The sequence below is a fragment of the Vulpes vulpes genome, chromosome 5, assembly GCF_048418805.1.
Source record: "Vulpes vulpes isolate BD-2025 chromosome 5, VulVul3, whole genome shotgun sequence".
Lineage (NCBI taxonomy): Eukaryota > Metazoa > Chordata > Mammalia > Carnivora > Canidae > Vulpes > Vulpes vulpes.
Window position 1 is genome coordinate 33,352,008 of NC_132784.1, and position 21,797 is coordinate 33,373,804.

At 45.7% G+C, this 21,797-nt stretch overlaps 1 protein-coding gene across 4 annotated transcripts in view; it reads right to left on the reverse strand.

Moving 5' to 3' along the window:
- The window catches only part of CACNB4 (calcium voltage-gated channel auxiliary subunit beta 4), a 223,097-nt gene that overhangs the window by 111,553 nt on the left and 89,747 nt on the right, over window positions 1-21,797 (reverse strand). Inside the window, exons 1-2 of one of the 4 annotated variants that reach the window (XM_072757804.1) lie at window positions 18,825-19,209; window positions 16,699-16,858 (exon numbers count right to left, since the gene is read on the reverse strand). The exons of 1 other annotated variant lie outside the window; for it this stretch is intronic. In XM_072757804.1, coding sequence (XP_072613905.1) covers window positions 16,699-16,704 — 6 coding nt within the window. In that variant the 5' untranslated portion in view covers window positions 16,705-16,858; window positions 18,825-19,209. Of the gene's footprint in view, window positions 1-16,698; window positions 16,859-18,824; window positions 19,306-21,797 lie in introns of those variants that run through there. 2 more of the 4 variants (XM_026008029.2, XM_072757806.1) reach the window with 2 other exon arrangements.

The window sequence follows — 21,797 nt, forward strand, 5'->3', positions numbered from 1 at the left end:
TGAAAGCCGTAGAGGGGGAGAGGGCAGAGGAGAGATCTCCAAAAGGAGGGGACGGTGGCCACAATTCTTACACTGAGATCGAGCACTGCCTGCCACGTGGCGCTGAGGGAACTGCACCGACGGGAGCAGGGTTACCCGGAAATGGCCAAGGAATGGCCACGTGGTCAGCAGGGTGGCACTCCGTGTGTCACGAATCTTCAGTCAATCCCTAGTGTATCTCACAGTGTTACAAGTGGCTCGCATCTTAAAGCGGTCAGGAAACTGCTAAGTTCCATACGCACACACACAACTTATCACCAACGTTCATAGCAACGTTGTTCATAACTGCCCGGAAGTGAAAACAATCCAAGTTTCCATCAACAGATACATAAATAAAATGTGTTATAGTCACACGATGGAATATTAGGTGGCGATGAAAAGAAATACTGACATGGCACAACACGATAAGCCTGAAAACACCACGTTAAGCAAAAGAAGCCAATCATAAAAGGCCACATATTGCAGGGCTGATTCCACACGTACCAAATATCCAGGACAGGCCACTTCATGGGGATAGCCCAGGGCCTGGAGAGTTGGAGGAAAATGGGGATGACCGCCAATGTCACGTAGTTTCTCTCTGGTGTGATTAAATGGTGTAATTAAATTAAACGGACTGTGATGTCGGTTGCACAATCCTGAAAATATCCTAAGACCACTGAACTGTACGTTTTAAACGGGTGAATTGGATGGTATGTAAATTATAGCTCTATAAGGCTGTTAGATTTTTTTTTAAGATTTATTTATTTATGACACACACACACAGAGAGAGAAAGAGAGGCAGAGACACAGGAGGAGGGAGAAGCAGGCCCCATGCAGGGAGCCTGACGCGGAACTTGATCCCGGGACTCCAGGATCGCACCTTGGGCCAAAGGCAGGCGCTAAACCGCTGAGCCACCCAGGGATCCCCAGGCTGTTAGATTTTTAATTTAAATTTTACTTAGTTCCCATACAGGGCAGTATTGGTTCCTGGAGTAGAATTCAGTGACTCATCACCTACATACCACACCGACTGCTCATCGCAACAAGTGTGCCCCTTAACGCCCGTCACTCATCTGGCCCATCCCCCACCCCCACCCCCACCCTCCACAACCCTCAGTTTCTTCTCTATCGCTAAGGGTCTCTTAGGTTTTGTCTCCCCCCCTCTTCCTTTTCCCCCTTCCTATATGTTTACCTGTTTTGTTCTTAAATTCCACATATGAGTGAGATTGTATGCCATTTGTCTTTCTCTGACTGATTTCACTGAGCCTAATGCACTCTAGTTCCATCCACGTCGCTGCAATTGGCAAGATCTCATTCTTTTTGATGGCTGTAATATTCATATATATGAATATATATGAATATACATATGAATATATTCATGAATATATTCATGAATATATTCATTCATGAATATATACATATATTCATCAGTCGATGGACATTTGGGCTCTTTCCACAGTTTGGCTGTTGCGGACATTCTGCTGCTATAAACATCGGGGTGCTTGTGCTCCTTTGAATCTGTTATTTTGCATCCTTTGGGTAAACACCTGGTAGTGCAATTGCTGGATCACAGGGAATAAAGCTGTTATTTAAAAGCAAACTGTTAAGAGAGGTGAACACTAGGGAAGAGGATGTAGGGAGGGGGACTTAGCATCATCAGTTTGTTTACAATCAGCATAGCCCTGTTGGAAATATCAGGAGCGAAGACTGAGTTTCCCTTATCACACGCCAGCTCTTTTAAACATAAAGGCCTTTTAATTTCCGAAATCTGCTAGCCTCCATTTTAAATTGTACTTTGATTTTTCCAAGAAAATATGTTGTGGCTGATCATGGATACATAAAACACTATAACTATAAATAAATAAATATATATTTTAAAAACTCTCTATAAAAAATAAATATAAGTATATAAGATATATATATAAATATATAAAATATATATATAATATATAAATATATATAAATAAATATATATATAATATATAAATGTATATAAATTAAAAAAAATATATATATATATATCCATCCCTTGGGAATCCCTGACAAATGCATCACATTCAATCATATCTGACCATTCCCCGGTTCCTCTCATTTCTGCAGGAATTAAGGTTGCCGAATTTCACCCAGCAACCATTTACTGAGTGCCTGTCTTGGGACATACACGCAAGGTACGCAAAGCTATGCGAGGGTGGGGAGATGGGTAAGAAAGACATTCCTACTTCAAAGTGCTTGCCACTCCAGAAGGCAATACGATAAATAAATGGGGACCTAAAAGAAGAGGGGTATTTTAAGTGCTGTGTGCTGTCACCAAGCTGCGGAAGTACCGACACGGAAATCGTCTTTCGAGAGGATATCAACAATGCAAAGCCTGACCCCAACCCAAGCTAATGGAATCAAAGTCTCTAAGAAGAAGGTGCTAGAAACCTATATTTTTCTAATGTAAACTCCATTGCAGCCCATAAAATCCATCCAATTTAAGACTCAGAATGCTTCCAGCAGAGAAGGCTGATGTAAATCACCCAACCAGCATTTTCTCCACTGAATTCCGCAGCATGCTAGTTCTTCAAGTGGTTAACAGGTAGTCCTTAGGGGAGAAAATGGGTTCTGAGGTCAAAGAAGTTTGCGATATCTTTGGGTTAAACACATTTTAATTGGTTTATTTATTACAAAATGCTAAGAGACTTTAGCGGCCTATTGCATGTTGTGAATCTTTGAGAAAGGAACATAGAACGTGGTTATTACCAAACTTATTGGGCTGGGGTGATTTTTTTCACATATATCAAACTAATGGTTAGAGGCTCATCTACCAAAATCAAGAGATAGATAGAGGTACTCTGGAAAAAACAGTATGATCTTCTACTCCTTAAGAGAAAAAGAAACATATATATAAGACAATAAGATTTTTTTTAAATAGTTTTTTTTTTCCTGGTTAGTATCTGAGCAATATCCCAAATGCCCTTTTTTTATATATATAGTCTAGTGGTCACTTGGAATAATACTAATTTATTGAGAATAAAGATGATTAAAAATCAATTTGAGCACTGGGTGTTATTCTGTATGTTGGCAAATTGAACACCAATAAAAAATAAATTTATTATTAAAAAAAAATTTAAAAAAATAAAAATCAATTTGAAGAGTCTCTGCTGTGAAGTTCTCCAAGCTGGAGAACAGGTTTCCTCCGTGGTTTCGGGCATGCATAATAGGGTCTATGAGGATGGGCATGGGGGCCAGAATGCGCAGAGCTGGGACATAATTATTCTATAGCCGGTTAGTTCCTGGTCGCCGTGGGTCCTGGCTGTCTAGAACAAAATGATTTCATGAGCTTGGGATGAAGCCAGTAGTTTCCTTAGCCAGGAATCAAGATCAATAGCTAAAGAACTGAAAATTTCAGAACCTGGACCCTGCTTCTAACCTGAGCTCCCTTGGGTCAGTTCAAAAGGCATCAGAAGAAATGGCCTAGTTTGCCAATCTCAGCAGCACCATCATCCTGCCAGCCACCCAAGCCCGAAGTGGAGGGGTTCGTCCCAGACTCCTTTCCTTCCTAAGCTAATTAGTCATTAAACCTGCTGCATCGATGACTTAAATATTTCTCAGTTCACCTCCTCCTCTCTATTCCCACTGCTACTGCCCTACTTGAGGCCTACGCCACCTTACACCTGCACTATTTCGATCGCTTTCTAATTGGACTCCCTGCCTGAATTCTCCTGCCTCAAATCCACCTTCCACTCTGGCCAATGTATATCTGATCACACCTTTCCAGTTTAAAAATCTCTCAACAGCTCCTGATTACCCACTGCAAGTACTTGCCCCCGAATTACGCTCTGCAAAAACACTAATACTGTGTATGGTCCACAAAAAAAAAAAAAAAAAAAGGAGGAGTCCTAGAAACTGAAAAGGAGGCACAATGAAGGGGAATAACTATCAGTGTCTGATCTGTTCCCAGTGTAGCAGAAAGGTCCAAAAGTTGCTTGGAGACTCGGGATCCAAAGGAAGGTCCAATCAGTAAATTGAGAAAAGCTTCCAGAGTCTATCAATATCTTTGGCTAGGGGGGTCTTGAAAGTCATGTAACATGAATGCTTATGGGATAATGGGTACTTTTTATGCTTCTCAGAAACAGTAATATTTTATAGCCAAGCCTACTGAATATCCTCCAGTTTTCTCCAGGAAGCCATTCTGGAGCTTTGAAACTATCCATCTCCCATTAAGTATGCAGAAGCGAGGTTTTATGTTCACAGCATCTTTGCAAACCCTAAATTAGGAACCGAAAATTCAAGTACTCTAAGAATCAGATAGATCACAACGGAGAGAATTCTGGCTGAGTTTCCAGAACAGGGTATCTGAGGTGTGCCCTCCCCCTCAACGTCCTCAAGATATCTTCTTACTAAACTAGTCACTGAGTTAGACAAATCTCCAGTATTCGAGCTGGCTGCTGGCTGGCATTTGAAAGCCAGCTTCTCTATGTAAATGCAACACTCAAATGAAAAATCTAACAACTAGTTGCACATCTTACAGCCAGAACATATTTTAGTTAAAAGGGATATGAATCAAAACTCACACAGAATCTAGGTTATGCATTTCCTTGTCCTTCTACCTTATTTATATTCTTCTCTATTTTTCCTTCTCCTCAGATTTTGTGGGTAATTTACACCAAGTTTGGAATGTAGCATGGACAACTTTTTTTTTTTTAGTTACCTTTATACCAGTGTATATTTCAAAACCAGGGCAAAATAATACATATTTATCAACACGCTATTCAGTCCTAACAAAATCCTGATAGTCATATCTTGCATAGTTCTTTATATTATAGCTTTGATCCAAGGGCTTTCATGCTCTCTCTCTCTCTACACACACACACACACACACACACACACACACACACACACACATACCCACACATCTCTTTCAAACACCACCGCTAATGAAAGCATCTATAACAACAAATGGTAACGGTGTATTTCAATTATGAGACCCACCTTGCCCTTCTTGCAAGACTGTACCCCCATGCTAATAATAATTTAAGGATCAGAGCTGTAAAAATAAGAAACCAATCTCTAAAAATAACATAGGTTATTTTGTAGGCAGGTAGATTCTGAAAATGAGAACATTCAAGCAGTGTTTGTGTAATACGTGTGCTAGCTTGGCTTTAATCTAGCTCCTTACATAGATTTGGACTCAGTACCTCTCTACTGAGTGTGTCCATCCATGTACCAGGCACACCGCCTTCCAGGCCTGAACATCTGAACCTTACGACCTTATTTCAAAAAACCTCAACCACGACTCAAGGCAACCATCACTTTATCCCGTGCCACCAGAATTGGCTCTTTGCTGAGGCGCTGGCATGGTTCTGTAAGCATAAGGACCAACTCTCACCGCTGAGAACAGCTTGGCTCTGACCCTGCAGACCTTCCAAAGTCCTCCTTACCTGAAAAATCACGGTTTTCAGAGAAGCGAGGCATCTGCCACACATGGCTGTGTAACCACCGCCCTAGTGACCTGTCCTGGAAGACGGCATGGAGCAAAAGGCCAAGATGAGCATCAACCAATGAGAGAGCCTTCTGCATCAGGCATTGGAAGGATACGGTTTTCCTACCTCCCAGCGAGGACTCATGTGCCCCATCCTGAGCCCACTGGTCAAGAACTAGTGCTCTTGCTGAACTCAGGATTCCAGCACGAGGTCAACATATGAATCCACTCCCTTCTACATCTCACAAGTCCTAACAGTTCAAAGCCAGAACCTTTATTATATACTTCCTAATCTCAATTCCAGCTCCTAGAATCCCACTAGTTACACTTGCTTTCCAAAAGAGACTCCCCAAATTTCTAATTGAAGTACAACGGACATACAGAAGCTTGCACATAGCCTGCGTGTACAGTTCGATGGATTTTTAAAAACTTCATTTAAATTCAACTTGCCCACATATAGTATTAACACCCAGTGCTCACCTCGTCATGTGCCCTCCTCAGTGCCCGTCACCCAGTCCCCCCGCTCCCCCAACCACCTCCCCTTCTGCAACCCTTTGTTTGCTTCCCAGAGTTTGGAGTCTCTCATGGTTTGTCTTCCTCTCTAATTTCTCCCCCTTAGCACTTGGATGGGAGTTCAATGGATTGTTACACACTTTACACACTGTATAACCAGCAACCAGGCAACACTGACTTTTTAATAGAGACACCCAAGGTCTGTTTACCTTTACTAAAAAATGGCAACACCTGACTCTGAGCTAATATTTTCCCAGGGCTTCATCTACCTTCTGAAACAAGTTCTGTTTCCAACATTGTGAAGGAAACACTCCTCTTGACTTTCCTGCCCCCAATTAGTCCACACATCTTTTAATAAGGAGGCTGTTGTCAGAACTGTAAAATCTCATGACACTAATCCTTGGGCCCACCAATCCTCCCGCTGTTTTCTGTGGTGGGGATCACAACATGACTTTGGGAGAAATCCTAAGAATTATTTTAGTCTGGTCATGACAGGGGAGCACAGCTGAGCCACAGGTTGGTCTGATACACACTTTTCTAGATCTGCTCATTATCAGCAGAGACCTTTGTGTATTTGAAGGCAATCATGGAAGCCCACATAGTCTAGCTTCTCAAGCTTTTCCCACAACACTAGCATTTAAACCTTTTATTTTATCCCATTTCTAGACCTTGTTGAAGTACTCCAAATCTCAATAATAATTTTTAAAAATAGTTCAGGGGCACCTGGGTAGCTCAGTCAGGTAGGTGTCCAACTCTCGATTTTGGTTGGGTCATGATTTTGGGGTCATGGGATCAAGCACCACATCGGGCTCTGCAGACTCAGTGCAGAGTCTGCTGTCCCTTTCTCTCTGTATCCCCCTCTCAAATAAGTACATAAATAATCTTCAAAAAATAAAATAAAAATAAATTAAAAAACAGTACAGGAATTAATATCCAGGTCACCATTTGTAGTGGAACTACTGACATATAGAAGCCAATACACACCTCCAGTGGAAAATGACCAACAGGAGCTCCTTCAGAGCTTCACAACATCCTCAGAAGAATGTTTTAGGAATGCCTTTGAGTTGCATGATTTTATCTACTGACACCAATATAGTCAGGGCCCATCAGTGATGTGGATGAAACCAACCTCCATTTACCTCTTCAGATCACCCTACACCCACCCACCCCCCAAGTCTGCTTTCACACCATGTTGCTGACCTATAAGCTCGGCTCTTTGGCTTCTGGTCATGTTTGACCAATCGGAACCTTACCATAAGGGAAGAGAATGAGACTGGAGTACACAACCCCTGCTTCCTCCCTCTGGGATGCCCGTAGGCTGCCTATATCCCTCCACAAAGCAGATTGGATCCACGTCAAGGCAGCCTTCTTTTTTTTTTTTTTTTTTTAAAGATTTTATTTATTTCTTCATGAGAGACACAGACTGAGAGAAAGAGAGGCAGAGACACAGGCAGAGGGAGAAGCAGGCTCCATGCAGGGAGCCCGATGCAGGACTCGATCCCGGGTCCCCAGGATCACACCCTGGGCCGAAGGCAGGTGCTAAACCACTGAGCCACCCAGGGATCCCCAAGGCAGCCTTCTTGACACAACTCCGCCCTCCCAGGTACCCATAACCACGCTTTTGCCCTTTCCTGGTCCTGTTGGGCCTAAAAGTGGTAACAGCTCTGCAGGTACCAGCCCTGGGAGGACTGGGGTATACCTGGTGGCTTCCTTGTACCCTAACTACCCCTCTTCTATTTATTAAACCTCTCAGGTTGTCCTAATGGAGGACACTGTTTTTTGTAGGGATTCTGACCGATTCTGATGGAACTCCAGTCATAACTTTGAGTTCCTCTGACCCTTTACAAATATTGCTGCCCCTTTTACTTGCCCCTTTTACTTTTAAAAAATATCACTATTAAATCATGCAAACGTTTCCCTGAATTGGAAGCTCATGGAGATGAATTGAAAATGAGAAAAAAACAATAAAAATGGAACTTTGGTACTGTTGGCTAAGGCCAAATGTAGCCTCCATGTGCAACTGTCATCAAGACCTGCATACAAATAATGAGAATTCTAACGTTTTCCTAAAACATGAAACCTCTTTCTGACATTCTCTAGCACTGAGCTGTTATGTTCATGTAAGTTTTGTGGATGTGTTGTCTTTTCAATCCATCAAACTGGGGACTTTGAACTATATCAGGAAGCAATATCAAACAAGAAAGCTTGAAAGAAACTGGGACTCTAATCTGGATTCTGAGTAGATAAAGGTCTCCCCGTCGGGGTCAGAGAGCAATCTGTTCTCTGTTTTGGAAATTCTCCCAACTGCTTTGTAAGCTGTCAAGCGAGCACCATGCAAATAATATGATTCCACAGCCCTTCAGTGGGTTATTCCAGGTTTTTTGATCATTAATCCTTGCATTTGGCATCTTAAAAAGAACAGTGCTCTGGTCAGAGACCTGAGGAGGAGGGTTCAAGGTCCAGTTCTATCATAAATTGTCTGGGTCATTCTGCACAAGTTGTCTAACTTCTTTGGGTCTCCGTTTTTTTTCATTTATAAAATGAAAAGGGATGAACTTCACAAGTTTTTGTGGGTTTTCCAAAACCCAATTCTTACAGCAGAGAGTTGAAAAATTCTTCTTACTAAATCTGGAGGCCATAGCCTCCCACAACCAAGAAACTTCTTTGAAGGCTTATATTTCATTTTGAGCTACGTTGCTTTAGTCTCAATCAAGAAAGGATGTTTATTTTAATATAAAAATATTTTACAATACACACCAATCCATATATATAAATCTTCACATGTGCTAATCATTTAACTCAGCAATGCCACTTCCAGAAAGCTATTCTGGAGAAATGCTCCATGGGTATACAAAGATTCAAATAAATGAATGTTAACTGTAGCATTTATCGACAGGACTGAAAAACAGGAAATATTCTAAATCTATCAGTGGGCTAAATTCGTTATGGCAAATCCACACCATACATTCATTATGTCACTCGGTTTGTGAAAAAAGAATAAATTGATGTGGAAAATGTCCATGGTAAAAGTCACAGGACAACATTTATTTTGTTCCTATTTATGCTTTTAAAAATTACAAATATGATATGTGCATTAAGTATGTTTTTCTAAATATCCATGTTTGCCAGTGTATAGGAAAAAAGTATGAATGGATACCCACATAATTGTTAAAAAGAGCTACCTGTGGAGAGGAAATAGGTTGGGAGGTTATTAAGGAAAACCAATCTTGCATCCTACACAGTTTTGTATTACTTACATATTTTACCCTAAAACCTCATTTCACTAAATTTAAGATACCAATGATTTAAAAAATCAACATTAGATTATGTACCACTAAGAGAAAAAAAACTGCCAATAGAGCTATGAGTTTTAGGATGTAGTCCCATTTTGGATACATCAGAATGTTGAGGGTGGAAGGCGGGGAATATGTGCCTTAGGATCAATAAAATACAATATATAGGAGAAGAAATGTGTGGGAAATATCAGAAAGGGAGACAGAACATAGACTCCTAACTCTGGGAAACGAACTAGGGGTGGTGGAAGGGGAGGTGGGCAGGGGGGTGGGAGTGACTGGGTGACAGGCACTGAGGGGGGCACTTGACGGGATGAGCACTGGGTGTTATTCTGTGTGTTGGTAAATTGAACACCAATAAAAAATAAATTTATTTAAAAAAACATATATAGGACTTGAGAAATTGTTACAGTATTTTTTAAAAATAACATAGGTGCTCTAGAAAGATGCACATCTAGGAAGATGTCTTATATACCAAATTGCCGGTTTTCAGGTCAGTTAATAATTAAACATGACCATCCAGTGATCTTCTCTGTTTAAAATCTTTTTGATCTGTTTGGTTTCATTCCTTCTCTACTCTGCAGTATCCTGGCACTTCACAGAGGGGCAACACGACAACGGAGACATGTTCTGTGCTTCCCTACCTGATCAACTTTACCTTAATTCCATTCCTATATTCTAAGCGTTAACGATATGATCGAATGTGAGGTGATTCGGGGGCACCTGGGCGGCTCAGTCAGTTGAGCGTCCAACTCTGGATGTGGCATCAGGTCATGATCTAAGGGTCCTGAGACTGAGCCCTGTAACTGGCTCTGTGCCCAGCGGGAAATCCACTTGTCCCTCTTCATTTGCTCCTCTTCCCCTCCCCCCACTTCCTCTCTCTTTCTCTCTAGCAAATAAAAAATAAATAAAATAAAATCTTTAAAAAGAAAAGTGAGATGATCTGAAAATCTGATAAATTCTTAATTCTGTCCTTTGGATCAACAGAGCCATTGAATCAAATAAGCCTAGGACATGAATCTCTGGGACATCAATTAAAATTAAATGATACTAAGCTATCAATAATGATTCTTTGGAAATAAGCTAGGGAACCAATTTGTTTACCAAATATTTTAGCATGATATTTATCACATTTTTCTAGCCTCGTGGTAGATATTTGGTTCCAACTCTTACTTTACTCAAACAATATTTAAGGGAATATTTGAGAGACTGGACTGAGGTAAAGGTTGCTCCTTTTCTTCCATCCTTGGCTTTTCATTTTATCATAGAAAAAAATTTTTTTTCTTTTTTTTCTAAAGATGTATTTATTTATTCATTCAGAGAGAGCAAAGAGAGAGGCAGAGACACAGGCAGAGGGAGAAGCAGGCTCCATGCAGGGAGCCCGACGTGGGATTCGATCCTGGGTCTCCATGCAGGGAGCCCGACGTGGGATTCGATCCTGGGTCTCCAGGATCAGGCCCTGGGCTGAAGGCGGTGCTAAACCGCTGAGCCACCTGGGCTGCCCATAGAAGAAAATTTAACAGATCAGCCACAGTTACTCCTTTTAATGAACGGCTTAAAAAAAATAATAACGGCTTTTTAAAAAAATTTATTATATTCCTGGGGTTTTCTAATTGATTGATTATTGCTTTTAGTACACCCCAAAGGACAATGATGAACTGAAGAAAATTCTCTAAAGCAAGAAAACACCAAACAATAAACATTCTTGATGATTAAGCAACATAACAACCATAAAACAATTATTTAAACCTTTTTTTCGGGGGGGGGGGGAGGTCAACAGTCTCCTACTATATAGCTAAGACAACTTAGCCAAGAAGGAAAGATAGAGATCACTTAAAGCAGAAATAAATATCTCTCCTCGCTTATCAATAAGAGTTAGGAGAAGCGTACTCCTCAGGAACCATTTGCCTTTGTGTTTTTTGTTGTTGTTGTTGTTGTTGTTTTTTAGAGATGAGACAAGTGTTTCCAGCTCAAGTCACTGTGGGCTGGAAATGCACTGTGGGTATTGGCAAGCAAATGAGCAATAGACAGAGCATTCTTTTCGGCTTTAGAGTTAAAAATATTAAATAAAACATCTCTCTTTTCAAAAATCTGGTCCTCTCAAAGATGTGCACCACACACAGCTTCCTCCTTCAAGGATTCCCAAAAGCCCAACCAGACGTGAGGACCAAATACTCAGAGACCTTACTCAGAATGCACAAAACACCACGGTGACTGATCGTTTCAGGAAGCAAACGGCATATGGTGGCATTTATATCCACGCTGAAGAAACTTCTTATCAACAAACAGAATTTTAGATGTGTTTGAAATTAATCAAGTGTTTTCATTGAAATTATCTAATCAACCATTTTCATTTTATAGGAGGGAAAATTTAAAATTGGAGGGATCATGACTCAGACAAGGTCACTACTAATAAATGGCAAAAACCAAGACTTCCAGCTCCTAGTGCTCTTTCAATTATACTTTACTGCCCCCTTCTCTGAAATAAAATACAACAAAGTAATCAGAAGGCCTTAGGAGATGAGCATATTCTTTCACTTGACAACCACTGTATTTTTGGAAAGCACTGTCAAAAACCATGCAAATGCTCCGAAAATAAACCAAAGGACTCGATGGGACTATTGAAACCTGCAGAGACAGGAGCATGCAAAAGTCTAAGTGTATTCCTGATATGTATCACAGCAGAAAACACGTGTTTTAAGAGCTGTATACATATTACCCTATTTAATCTTCAAAACCACCCAAGATGTACGTTTTGTTATCATTGACGCTTCAGTAATGTGGAAACCGAGGCCACAGACTGGGAAGTGGGGAGCCGGGACGTAATCCCTGGCAGTCTTGCATGGAGTCTCTGCTTTCAATCCCAGCATGATTACACTACATTATTGCTCCTAATACAAAGTACAAAAAGTGATTTTAAAAACCATTGAGAAACGATTTTAACTGCAACCCAACTCACCAAACTTAACAAATCTGCTAATAGAGAAATAACACTGAAGGTCAGAATTTTCTTATGTTATATGACGCTCAAGCTAAAAAGAGAAGAAAAATTAAAGAGTAATAGGATTAAAATGGCAAAATAAGAGAAGTAAGTTATTCACAAACTACACAACGAAGCTCCTGAGCAATTGATAGTTGTCAATATTCATGGTAGGATGCACCCCTTACATTGATTTCCCTGAACAGAAAGGCTGAAGGCAAATTCAAAACATCCTGTTTTAAGTTTAAGACTTTTCACTATTTTTTTTCTTTTTAAAGATTTTTTTAAGGAACCTCTACGCCCAATGTGGGGCCCAAACCCACAGTCTCAAGATCAAGAGTCGCGTGCTCCAACAACTGAGCTAGCCAGGTGCCCCTCGCTGTTTCTTGAACAGATGCAAGAGAGAAAAAATAGGATGTGGGATGCACTGACATTGTGGCATCATTTAAGACGAGAAACGCTTATTACTAAGACTATTACATTTATGTCATAAAAGAATATATATCCACGTGGAGTAGGACCAAGCACTGATCTGTTTAGATCCTGCCAACTGTCATGTGAGCTGTCTGAGCCGGCTCCTTCGGGCCTCCCCAGAAGTGCTGGAAAAATGGCTGCACGGTTTTATCTTAGACTCGCACGCTCAGAATCTTAAAAAGTTCAAAGTCCAGGGCATAAAAATCTCCAACTCCCAATCTGCTTGCCATTATTTTATATGAACTGTAAACTCCCTCGAGTTCCCCACAAAGCAGGGGCCTCCCGGAGCCCTATCTCACGTAAGATCACAGGCCAGTGCCCTTACTGGGTGGCAGTTTAGGGCTGTCATTGCCTTTAAAGTCAACACGGCCTGATGCGAGCACAGTAAAAAGGCAAGTAAGTCAGCCTGATTTAGATCAGCTGCAGAGTCTGTATCTACAGAACTTTCCTGATATAATTTTTAACTTAGCCTCCTGGATATCTGAGCTCGTGATGCGACGATCACCGGGAAGGATTAGTGGGGGAGGGAAAAGAGAGAAGCAAAAAACAGTAACCATCCAGCGCTGTCTCCTTGTGCAGTTGAGGGGCTCCAGCGTCCCCAGGTAAGGGATATTAAAGGGAGGTGTGAACAAAATGATGCGAGAGTCGCCCACACAGAAACCAAGTCCGCACGGAACCCCAGCAGAAATGGGAGGGCTGAGGCCAGCATGCTGCTCTCACCTTTGCCCTAAAAGTACGTGATTTCCTAGTTATAGCTCATCTTCCCGCAGAGTATCTTGTATCAGAGAAAAATGTGAGGCTCACGGAGCTCACATGGAGTCACAGGACCATGCCGTCGAATCCTGACTAACTCATTGCATCGCAATCTCATAGGAAGGAGAACACCAGTGGGAAAGGAGACGCATCCGCCCCAGACCCAGGGTGGGGAGAGAGCCTAACACGTCCCGCTGTCACTTGGAAGTGCAAGTGACAAAGAGGCCAGGCCGAGGGCCTTGGAGAGCCAAATTCACGGCTTCAGATCAGATTTAAGGAGTCTCTCTCCGTAGCTCGGTGACAGCGATATCTAGAAATCATTTCACTGTGCACTTTAGAAAACCACCATTGCCAAGAACTGACTGATTGAAGTTCCTGTTCATCATTCACTCAGACTCTGAACAAAGACCAGACTCACTCAGCTGAGTCAAACGAGTTGATTTCCTCCGATTCTTACACAAGCCACGAGCAACGGAGAGCTTTTCCTCTCCAGCCAGGGATGCCAACAAACAGGCCCTGGGTTCCCTAATAGCCCAGGTCTCATTCTCTAGAAGTAGACCAGAAAGACCTCCTGACACCAGAAGGTCCTCTGATCTCCCAAACCATAAAGCCCTCCAGTCTCCCCATTTCCAAGAGGAATCTAATTCCTCATATCGCTAGAGTGGTTTTCCGACGGTCCCTCAACACACAAAGCCTTCTGTTTGAAGTGGCTCCTCCTTCCTACAAAGCTCAAGGACATATCTTCATGTTTAAAACAACTTTATCGTATCTTTGAAAGTGGCAACGCTTTATTCTCTTGCGGACGTGTGCCTTTGAACCCTCTCGGGTATCTCTCTTTATATGTCAGAAGCAGTTAATTCTCCTTCTCCAAAAGCTGTAGGGTAGAAATCCCCCACTTAGCGTTAACCGACAATCAGCAAAGCATGGAGCAGACCTACACGCGGACATACCAGGGTGCATGGTGCAAGCACATCGACGGGCTCACGGGCAGTTAGGCAAACACACATAGTGGTGTAGCTTCCAGAAAATGAATAGTTCAAATAACTAACGTGTAGTTATAATAATGTATATGTGCATGTACATTTAAACATGTGCCCTTATACATACATACAGATATTACACACACATTACAGTCTGTAAGATTTACCCTCACTTTGACTTTTGCATCTGTAAGGTTTCTAAACATGTCAGTAAATACATTATGCTCCTTTCTTTTTTTTTAAGATTTAATTTATTTATTCATGAGAGACACAGAGAGAGAGGCAGAGACCCAGGCAGAGGGAGAAGCAGGCTCCATGCAGGGAGCCCGACATGGGACTCGATCCCGGGTCTCCAAGATCACACCCTGGGTCAAAGGCAGGCACTAAACTGCTGAGCCAGCCAGGGATCCCCCATTATGCTCCTTCCTACGATCGAAAACACTTGTAAGAATACATTTTCCTCTCTAGTAAATGCCCTGAATTATGATCTGATTATCTTTTTTCCCTGAAAAAGATCAGGTCTCTCCCTTGAAGCACTTAAGAAATTTAAGCGTTTGAAAATGGAATCAACTGTGTCAGAGAAATCAACTATTGATTCTATGTGCAAATAGCCCTGGCTTCACTTTACAAAGTACTCTAAGAATCTGTATTTCGGATTTAAAATGCTCAAAATTCCAAAAGGTCTATGTAGGAGTTTTAAATTGGGCAAAGCACCTCTTGCACAGGCCGGTCTAGTCCTGATGTCCTGAATCTCTTATCAGCTGAGAACATCATTTCATGGCCTAGGATGCAACACGCAGTGCAGGGTTAGAACGACATATTCACGTTAGATGTGCAGTGATTGTCTGAAAAGATACGAATCAACATGTTAACCCCGAATATCTCACAGTGGATTTTTAGGTGACTTTTCCTGCTTATCTGCTTCTTCCATCTATCCCCAAAAGAACATCCCTGCTATTATCTGTGTAATAAACCGACCGAATGAAAAAAGAAATCTACTCATGATTTCACAAACGTCAAAATATACAATGAATCCGTTGTTTAAAAGTGTATATATACCAAGGAACAGATCTCTATCAAAATCTATTGTGAGGCAGCCGTGGTGGCTCAGGGGTTTAGCTCCGCCCTCAGCCCAGGGTGTGATCCTGGAGTCCCGGGATCAAGTCCCGCGTTGGGCTCCCTGCGTGGAGCCTGCTTCTCCCTCTGCCTGAGTCTCTGCCTCTCTCTCTGTGTGTGTCTCTCATGAATAAATAAATAAAATATTTTTTAAAAATCTATTGTGAAATCAGACTAAAGAAATCACATAGTGTGCACTGGAGGCCCCATCATAAAAAGCACCTTGGCCACCTGGACCCGTATTAAGACCAAGTGCGGGTAGTGAAGGTGTGATAAGGTGACCTTCACACAGAAGACAACGTAGGAGTCTGTGCACAGGATCTCGTAACGGGCCTGGTCTGGGTCTGAACTCATCCAGGAGCATGCATTCATCATCCACGTCAAGGTAACAAAAGGAGTAACGTGATGTTCTGCGTGAAGTCGCTCAATCCTCTGCGGAGCCTTGCTGTGGGACACTGAATCATCTTCTGCACTCCCTTGTATTCCGAATGATGCAAACAACCAACTACTCTCCTAGAAACCAGAGCAGAAGCGAATGGACTTGTCCAAAAAGCCTCCCTAGAACCGCCCAAACTCGAGCGTGTCCCCGCACGGCTCTCGCTCCTCTGTCCCGACTCGCACGGTGCGGGGCAGGCCGAGGTTACAAGCCAGAAGCTGGGCTGTTAGAAGGATGATATCTGCCTCTGGACCAGAATCTCAAGAAAGACCTTGCATAACGGGACCCCAATCTCTCTGCTACTGCGGGGATGAAAGGTGCTAACAGTGTGGAATCATGCTTTGTCCTTGCTCAGAAGCATGTCTCATGGGGCCCTGGGCAAGACCACCTGGTTACAGACTTCGTGTGTGAGCGCACTGAATGCAATCCCTTCTCATGCGTTAACCCCCCGCGCACCCCACAAAGACATTTTCAACAGCACAGAGTGGTAGGACATAGGCGGGTGGTGCCCCAACCCGCCCCCCACCCCCCCCGAGAAAGTGCTGTGCTCAGCTTTTAGTGCCTGTGTATTCTTGCGCTGCAGCTGGTCATCTGAGGAAAGCCTCTCCACACCTGGGCAGCAGCCCGGCTCCAGGAGCTCTGCTCCACTCTGGGCAAAGCCCCACACTTACAGCCATAAATGCATTAGGACTGAGAAACCCTGCTGAGGATGTGGCACTCCAGGTGTGGCTTTAGCTCTCACTTCACCGGCTCAGCTATTTAGGCCTAGTCTTCTCCACTGGCTTGAAGCTTTGGTCACACCATCGTGGGTAACACATCACATTATTCTTCCTTATAAAAAAAAATAGACTCAAATGAGCGTTCTGAGTCAGGCCACCCCTGCAAGCACCTGTCTCCCCCTCTGATTTAAGCAATGTGCTTTCAATCCCACCCCACCGAGGGCCTCCCGTACTTTCAAGTGAGAGCTGGCCGGATGCCTCTCTTCTTTCCTTGGATTTCCCACCTTCCTCGCCTCCACAGATCCCCGAGGATCTCAGGCTGCTGGCCACCACTGAGTCACCAGGAGTACAGCACTGCAGTACCTAGCTCTACCCGCCATCAACTACCGCCAGAGTCAGAGCACCGCACCCCGCACTTCCCACCCCACAGGAAAGCTCGGCTGTCCTACGGGGCTGGACCAAAAGGGGGAAAAAATGTTTTCGTACTTATAATGGCTCCCCTCTGAACCAGTGCATCTGAAATCCCCACAGTTCTAGAGAACGAGGTGCTAGAGGCATCAGTTCCTAGCCAGCTCTGCTCATTCCGGCCAGCTTCTAAAATAACTGGTTATTCTGAAATAACTCCAATCCACTTAAGTGCAATCCAGTGCCAGAGTTAAAAATCGATGGTCACACATAAAAGTTACGATTCAGTAAGGCATCATGCGTCTCATAACCGAGTGTGGACAGAAGGGGCATGAGAGACCGCCGGGCCTCCTGAAGAAGCCCGCCGGGGAAGCTGGTTTGCTCAACTCCCATCGCCGCATCTCCCATTCTTCCACCCCACTCGCGAGCGTGGGCTGTGGTTCAGCCACCGGTGGGGCGAGCTACAGTCCCTTGCAGCAGAGCGGCAGCGTGATAATTTACAAGCACGCTGGGCAGCAAGCGGGGAGACTTTGCAGAAAGAGAGTTAGAGTCTGAGCCAGCGCTCAGACCGCAAGGGAAACGGAACGTGCCTCATCAGGACTGGGGACGTCTACCCTCTGGAGAGAGCACGCCGTCTGACACGGACGTCTGCACTGACGCGTCCCGTGGAGCTTTTTGGTGGTTGTTGTGATGGTCTGTTTGTCTGGTGGGTCGGCCAGGGAATCTTATATAACACGTTCCTGCTTCAAAGGTGGCAACACGTACGGCACTGTGCTCGTGGGAAATCCAGACGCCCCACAGCAGGTCCCGTTAGCCACCCCAAGTGATTTCACCTGGCCAGGTTTCCACACGATTGATGAAAAATCAAGAACTACCACTAGCAGGAGTGAAAGCAAGACTCGGTCACCAGCTTTACCCTGGATTCAAAAGCCACCAGCCTGGTGGTATGATTTTTAGGGATGTCGGAAAACCGTTTTCCTCCTGATTTTAATAGATTCCACGAGCCTGACCTCGGGGGCGGGGGGGCGAGGGGGGAAGGAGTCTAGGTTCCTGAGCCGAGGCACACGTGAGCCTACTTCGGCCCTCCCGGGGGAGTCCAGGACCAGGACCCTCTGCCCCTGCCCCGGGCCGCCCCAGGACCACAACCTTGGCATCTGATTTCCTTAACAAAGAGGCAGGGGGTCTGCACCACTTGCTCGGCCGGAAAGCACACAATACGGCGGTGGCTGAGCAGCTTCCATTCACGCGAGCTCAACAAGCCATGCGTATTATATAATGAATGAGCCTTTGCTGTGAACCCTTCTATCGGAAAACACAGGCACTTTGTGCACAGTTGGAGCCGGTCTACGAGACGCAGTTAGCCCTGTGAGAGCGAACGCGGACCGAGTAATGGATACGGCCGACGGCTTCCACACTCTACATGCCTTCGCTGGCACCCTGGTTTCTTTTTTCTTTTTTTTTTTTCTGCTCGACAAGAAATTATATAATAAAAATGATTTCAGCTCCCTCTGAACTACACAGAGAACGTGCCCACAGCGGCGAGCAAGCCCCCGAACGATGCTGGCTTTCAGCTCCATGTTCCCTGCGTTGCCTAAGAAATGTGGTTGGGGGGGTGGGGGGTGGGAGGAGGAAGAGGAGGGGAGAGGGAACCAGCTGTCTCCGAAAATACTTACAGCCTCCGAGTCTTCAATCCCGTGCAGGTACAAATTGTCATACATGGAGGTCTGATGAGCCAGAGCACCTCTTTCAAGGCGAAAAGACAATTGCTACGGAAGCCACAGCTGCGGGCGGACGACAGAAAAGGCCCGTGGAAGCGCCGCCTTGCCTCGTGGACCCCGGGGCTCGCCAGGCGGGCGCCGCTGCTCCCTCACATCACACCGCGGAGCTTATCCCCGGAGGCGCTCGAGTCCTGGCATCTTAGCTGCCTTCCCAGCACAGAGCATCGGAGAGCAGAAACCCGTCCTCCAGCACGGCCTGGTGACTGAGCTAGGAAAGCGGCCTGTGATTGGCTCGGCCTCCCTGCTCCAGTCAGCTGGAGGAGTGCTCCTCGGAGGGAGTGAGAGGGAGCGAGAGCGGAGGGGCCTCGAGCGTCCTCCCCAGCGAGGAGCTGCTTCCTGTTTCGCCTGCACCGAGCGGTCCTGCAGCGCACGCTCCTCAGGCGCCGGAAGGCCGCCTGCAAAGTCTGCAAGGGCCGACTCTTGAACACTTGAAACGCAACTGCCCACCCCCTTAATTAAATCCACAACGTGGGGGGGGGGGGTGGGCAGGGGGAAGCAAAGGAGAAGAAGATCGTACAAAGACAGGCAAACCGATGCTAATTTCTATCCAACATCTGTGCTTAACAGGTGCAGTTTAAGCCCAAAGGGCAAGAAGTCATTTAAAACTAAAACAAAACAAAACAAAAAAAACCCACCAAGGTAAAGGAAGAATGGATGTGATAAACAAATGGTACGAGTTCTTGCAGGAATTTCTACTGTAAAAGTTCCCAAGGTTCTCGCTGAAGCGTCTCGGCCCCACCGGCAGGACAGTATCTGTGACCCAACTAGGGAAGTTGAAAGAGAGGCCAATGGAAGTCTCTCAAAGGCCTCTATTTAGGCCCAAGACTGTTAATGTCTTCTGAGTTTGACATCCTAACCGAGGCAGCTGGTGCTCTAGCCTCGCTCCTTCCCCCCCTTTCTGCAGGTAGACATGCGGCGGCCCTCCTACAGCACTGCGCGTCCCCCAAACCCAAGCGGAGAAGACTTCTCACCCCCTCTGCCCCTCACGCATGAGTCCATGTGCCGAGGCCGGTCCCATGGCGGGACTCACCGAGCCACTCCCTGCGCTCCGGCCACCGGGGAGCTGTGCCACTCCGGCCAAGCGAGGCTACGCCAGGAAGGAAGGGGTTGCTGATGGGCAAAGAGCATGGTCTAGAGAAGCCGCCTCACCGGGGGGGCAGCGACCCAGAAACTCGGGGCTCCAGCTCCAGCACCAGCTTCCCCGTCACTGGCTGCAGCTCCGACCGCTCCCCAGGCCGCTGGACCATCGTTTCTCATTTCATCGTGGCTCGGGGGGAACCCCGAGGTGGCCAGGGCGACGCGGATCCTTATGGGGGTGCCCTGCTTGGCACGGGACGGATGCCGGACCCAGGCCCATCCCTCCAGGCAGCATCTTCTGGGCCGCACTGGGCCGCCATCCTCCAGCCATGGTGCCTTGGCCACACACCAGTAGCCGGTCACCACCAACTGCGAAGGTGCCAGAGGGACGCGCCGTCCTGCGGGACCCCATAGGTCACTGGGCCTACGCAGGGGAGGGTGGCGGGGAGCCCAGGGCCTCCGGCAGGGTCCTCGGGGGGTGGGGGGGACCAGCGGCAGCTCTACCTGCGACACTGTGGTCCTGGAGCAGGTCTCTTCCAGGCGGAGCCTGTCCTGTCCATACGCCAAGAGGACTGTGCCCAAGGATCCAGACGCTCAAGGCCTGGCGTCGAACCCCGTCATCATAACTAACCGTAGCCACATGATATTTTCACCTGAGTCCACAGAAGGTTGAGGCAAGGGACTCCTCTCTGTCCCTAAGATTCCCCGGATCACCTCACTGCGTCACCCTCAGCTGAGAGTGGAGGGGATTCCTGAGCACCTGGGAGCAGGCAGCCACGGTGGGGGCAAAACAAGAGGCTGTCCACGTCCACGAGTCGCCCGGCTGAGACGACTGCTGCCTACATGGAAGCCGGACACGGCCCAGCCCTCCCCTGCATGTCTGGGCCTTGGCTAATGTGAGGGTCCACAGGGTCGGGAGCATCGAGGCTCGCTCAGGGACATCCCGACACACGCAGGAGCCAGCGGGACGTCAGGAGGGAGGCACGGGATGGAACGGGGCACCCGGGGCTCCTCCCTGCCGGACGTCCAACCCCGCAGGACTGAGCACAGATGTGAAGCAGGGACAGCGACTTGCTCAGCCTCCCAGGACAGCAGCAGAAACGCTCGACTCAGAACCAAAAACTGCTATAAGCAGCCGGAGAGCCCGAGCTCACCTGACCCAGCCTCATCCTAATACCCAGGTCGGTTAAATGACTGCATTGAAAGCCACACCTTTTCATGCTTGAACTTTCCTTCCCCACTCCCTTCTTCCTTCCCCCCCTTTTTTTTTTTACGATTTTACGAGGCGCCCAGGGGGCCCAGCCAGTGAAGCATCCAACTCCTGTTTCAGCTCAGGTCATGACCTCAGGGTTGTGAGATCAAGCCCTACTGTCCCTCTTCCTCTGCTCCTCCCTTTTGCTCGCTCTTTCTCTCTCTCAAAGAAATATATAAAATCCTTAAAAAATATTTATTTTTAAGTAATGCCTGCTACACCCAGCGTGGGGCTCAGTCATTCAACCCTGAGGTCAAGAGCAGCAAGCTCTACCAACTGCACCAGCCAGGCTCCCCTCCCCGCTCCCTTCTTGATGGGGTTTTCGAGATAAGGGATGAAAAACAGTGGGCACATTTCCGGGAAGAATTTGGTAAAAATAGAAACAGATCACTTTGGTGGGAAAACCCCCTCCCTCTCTCTTTGTATTTTCAGTCTACAAACGGTTGCATCACAAGTCACATGGTCACCCACAAGCTGACAACAGAAAATGAGTGAAAAGATTCAGGAATCTGCCCTAGGGTTTAGGTCTACACAGAAGC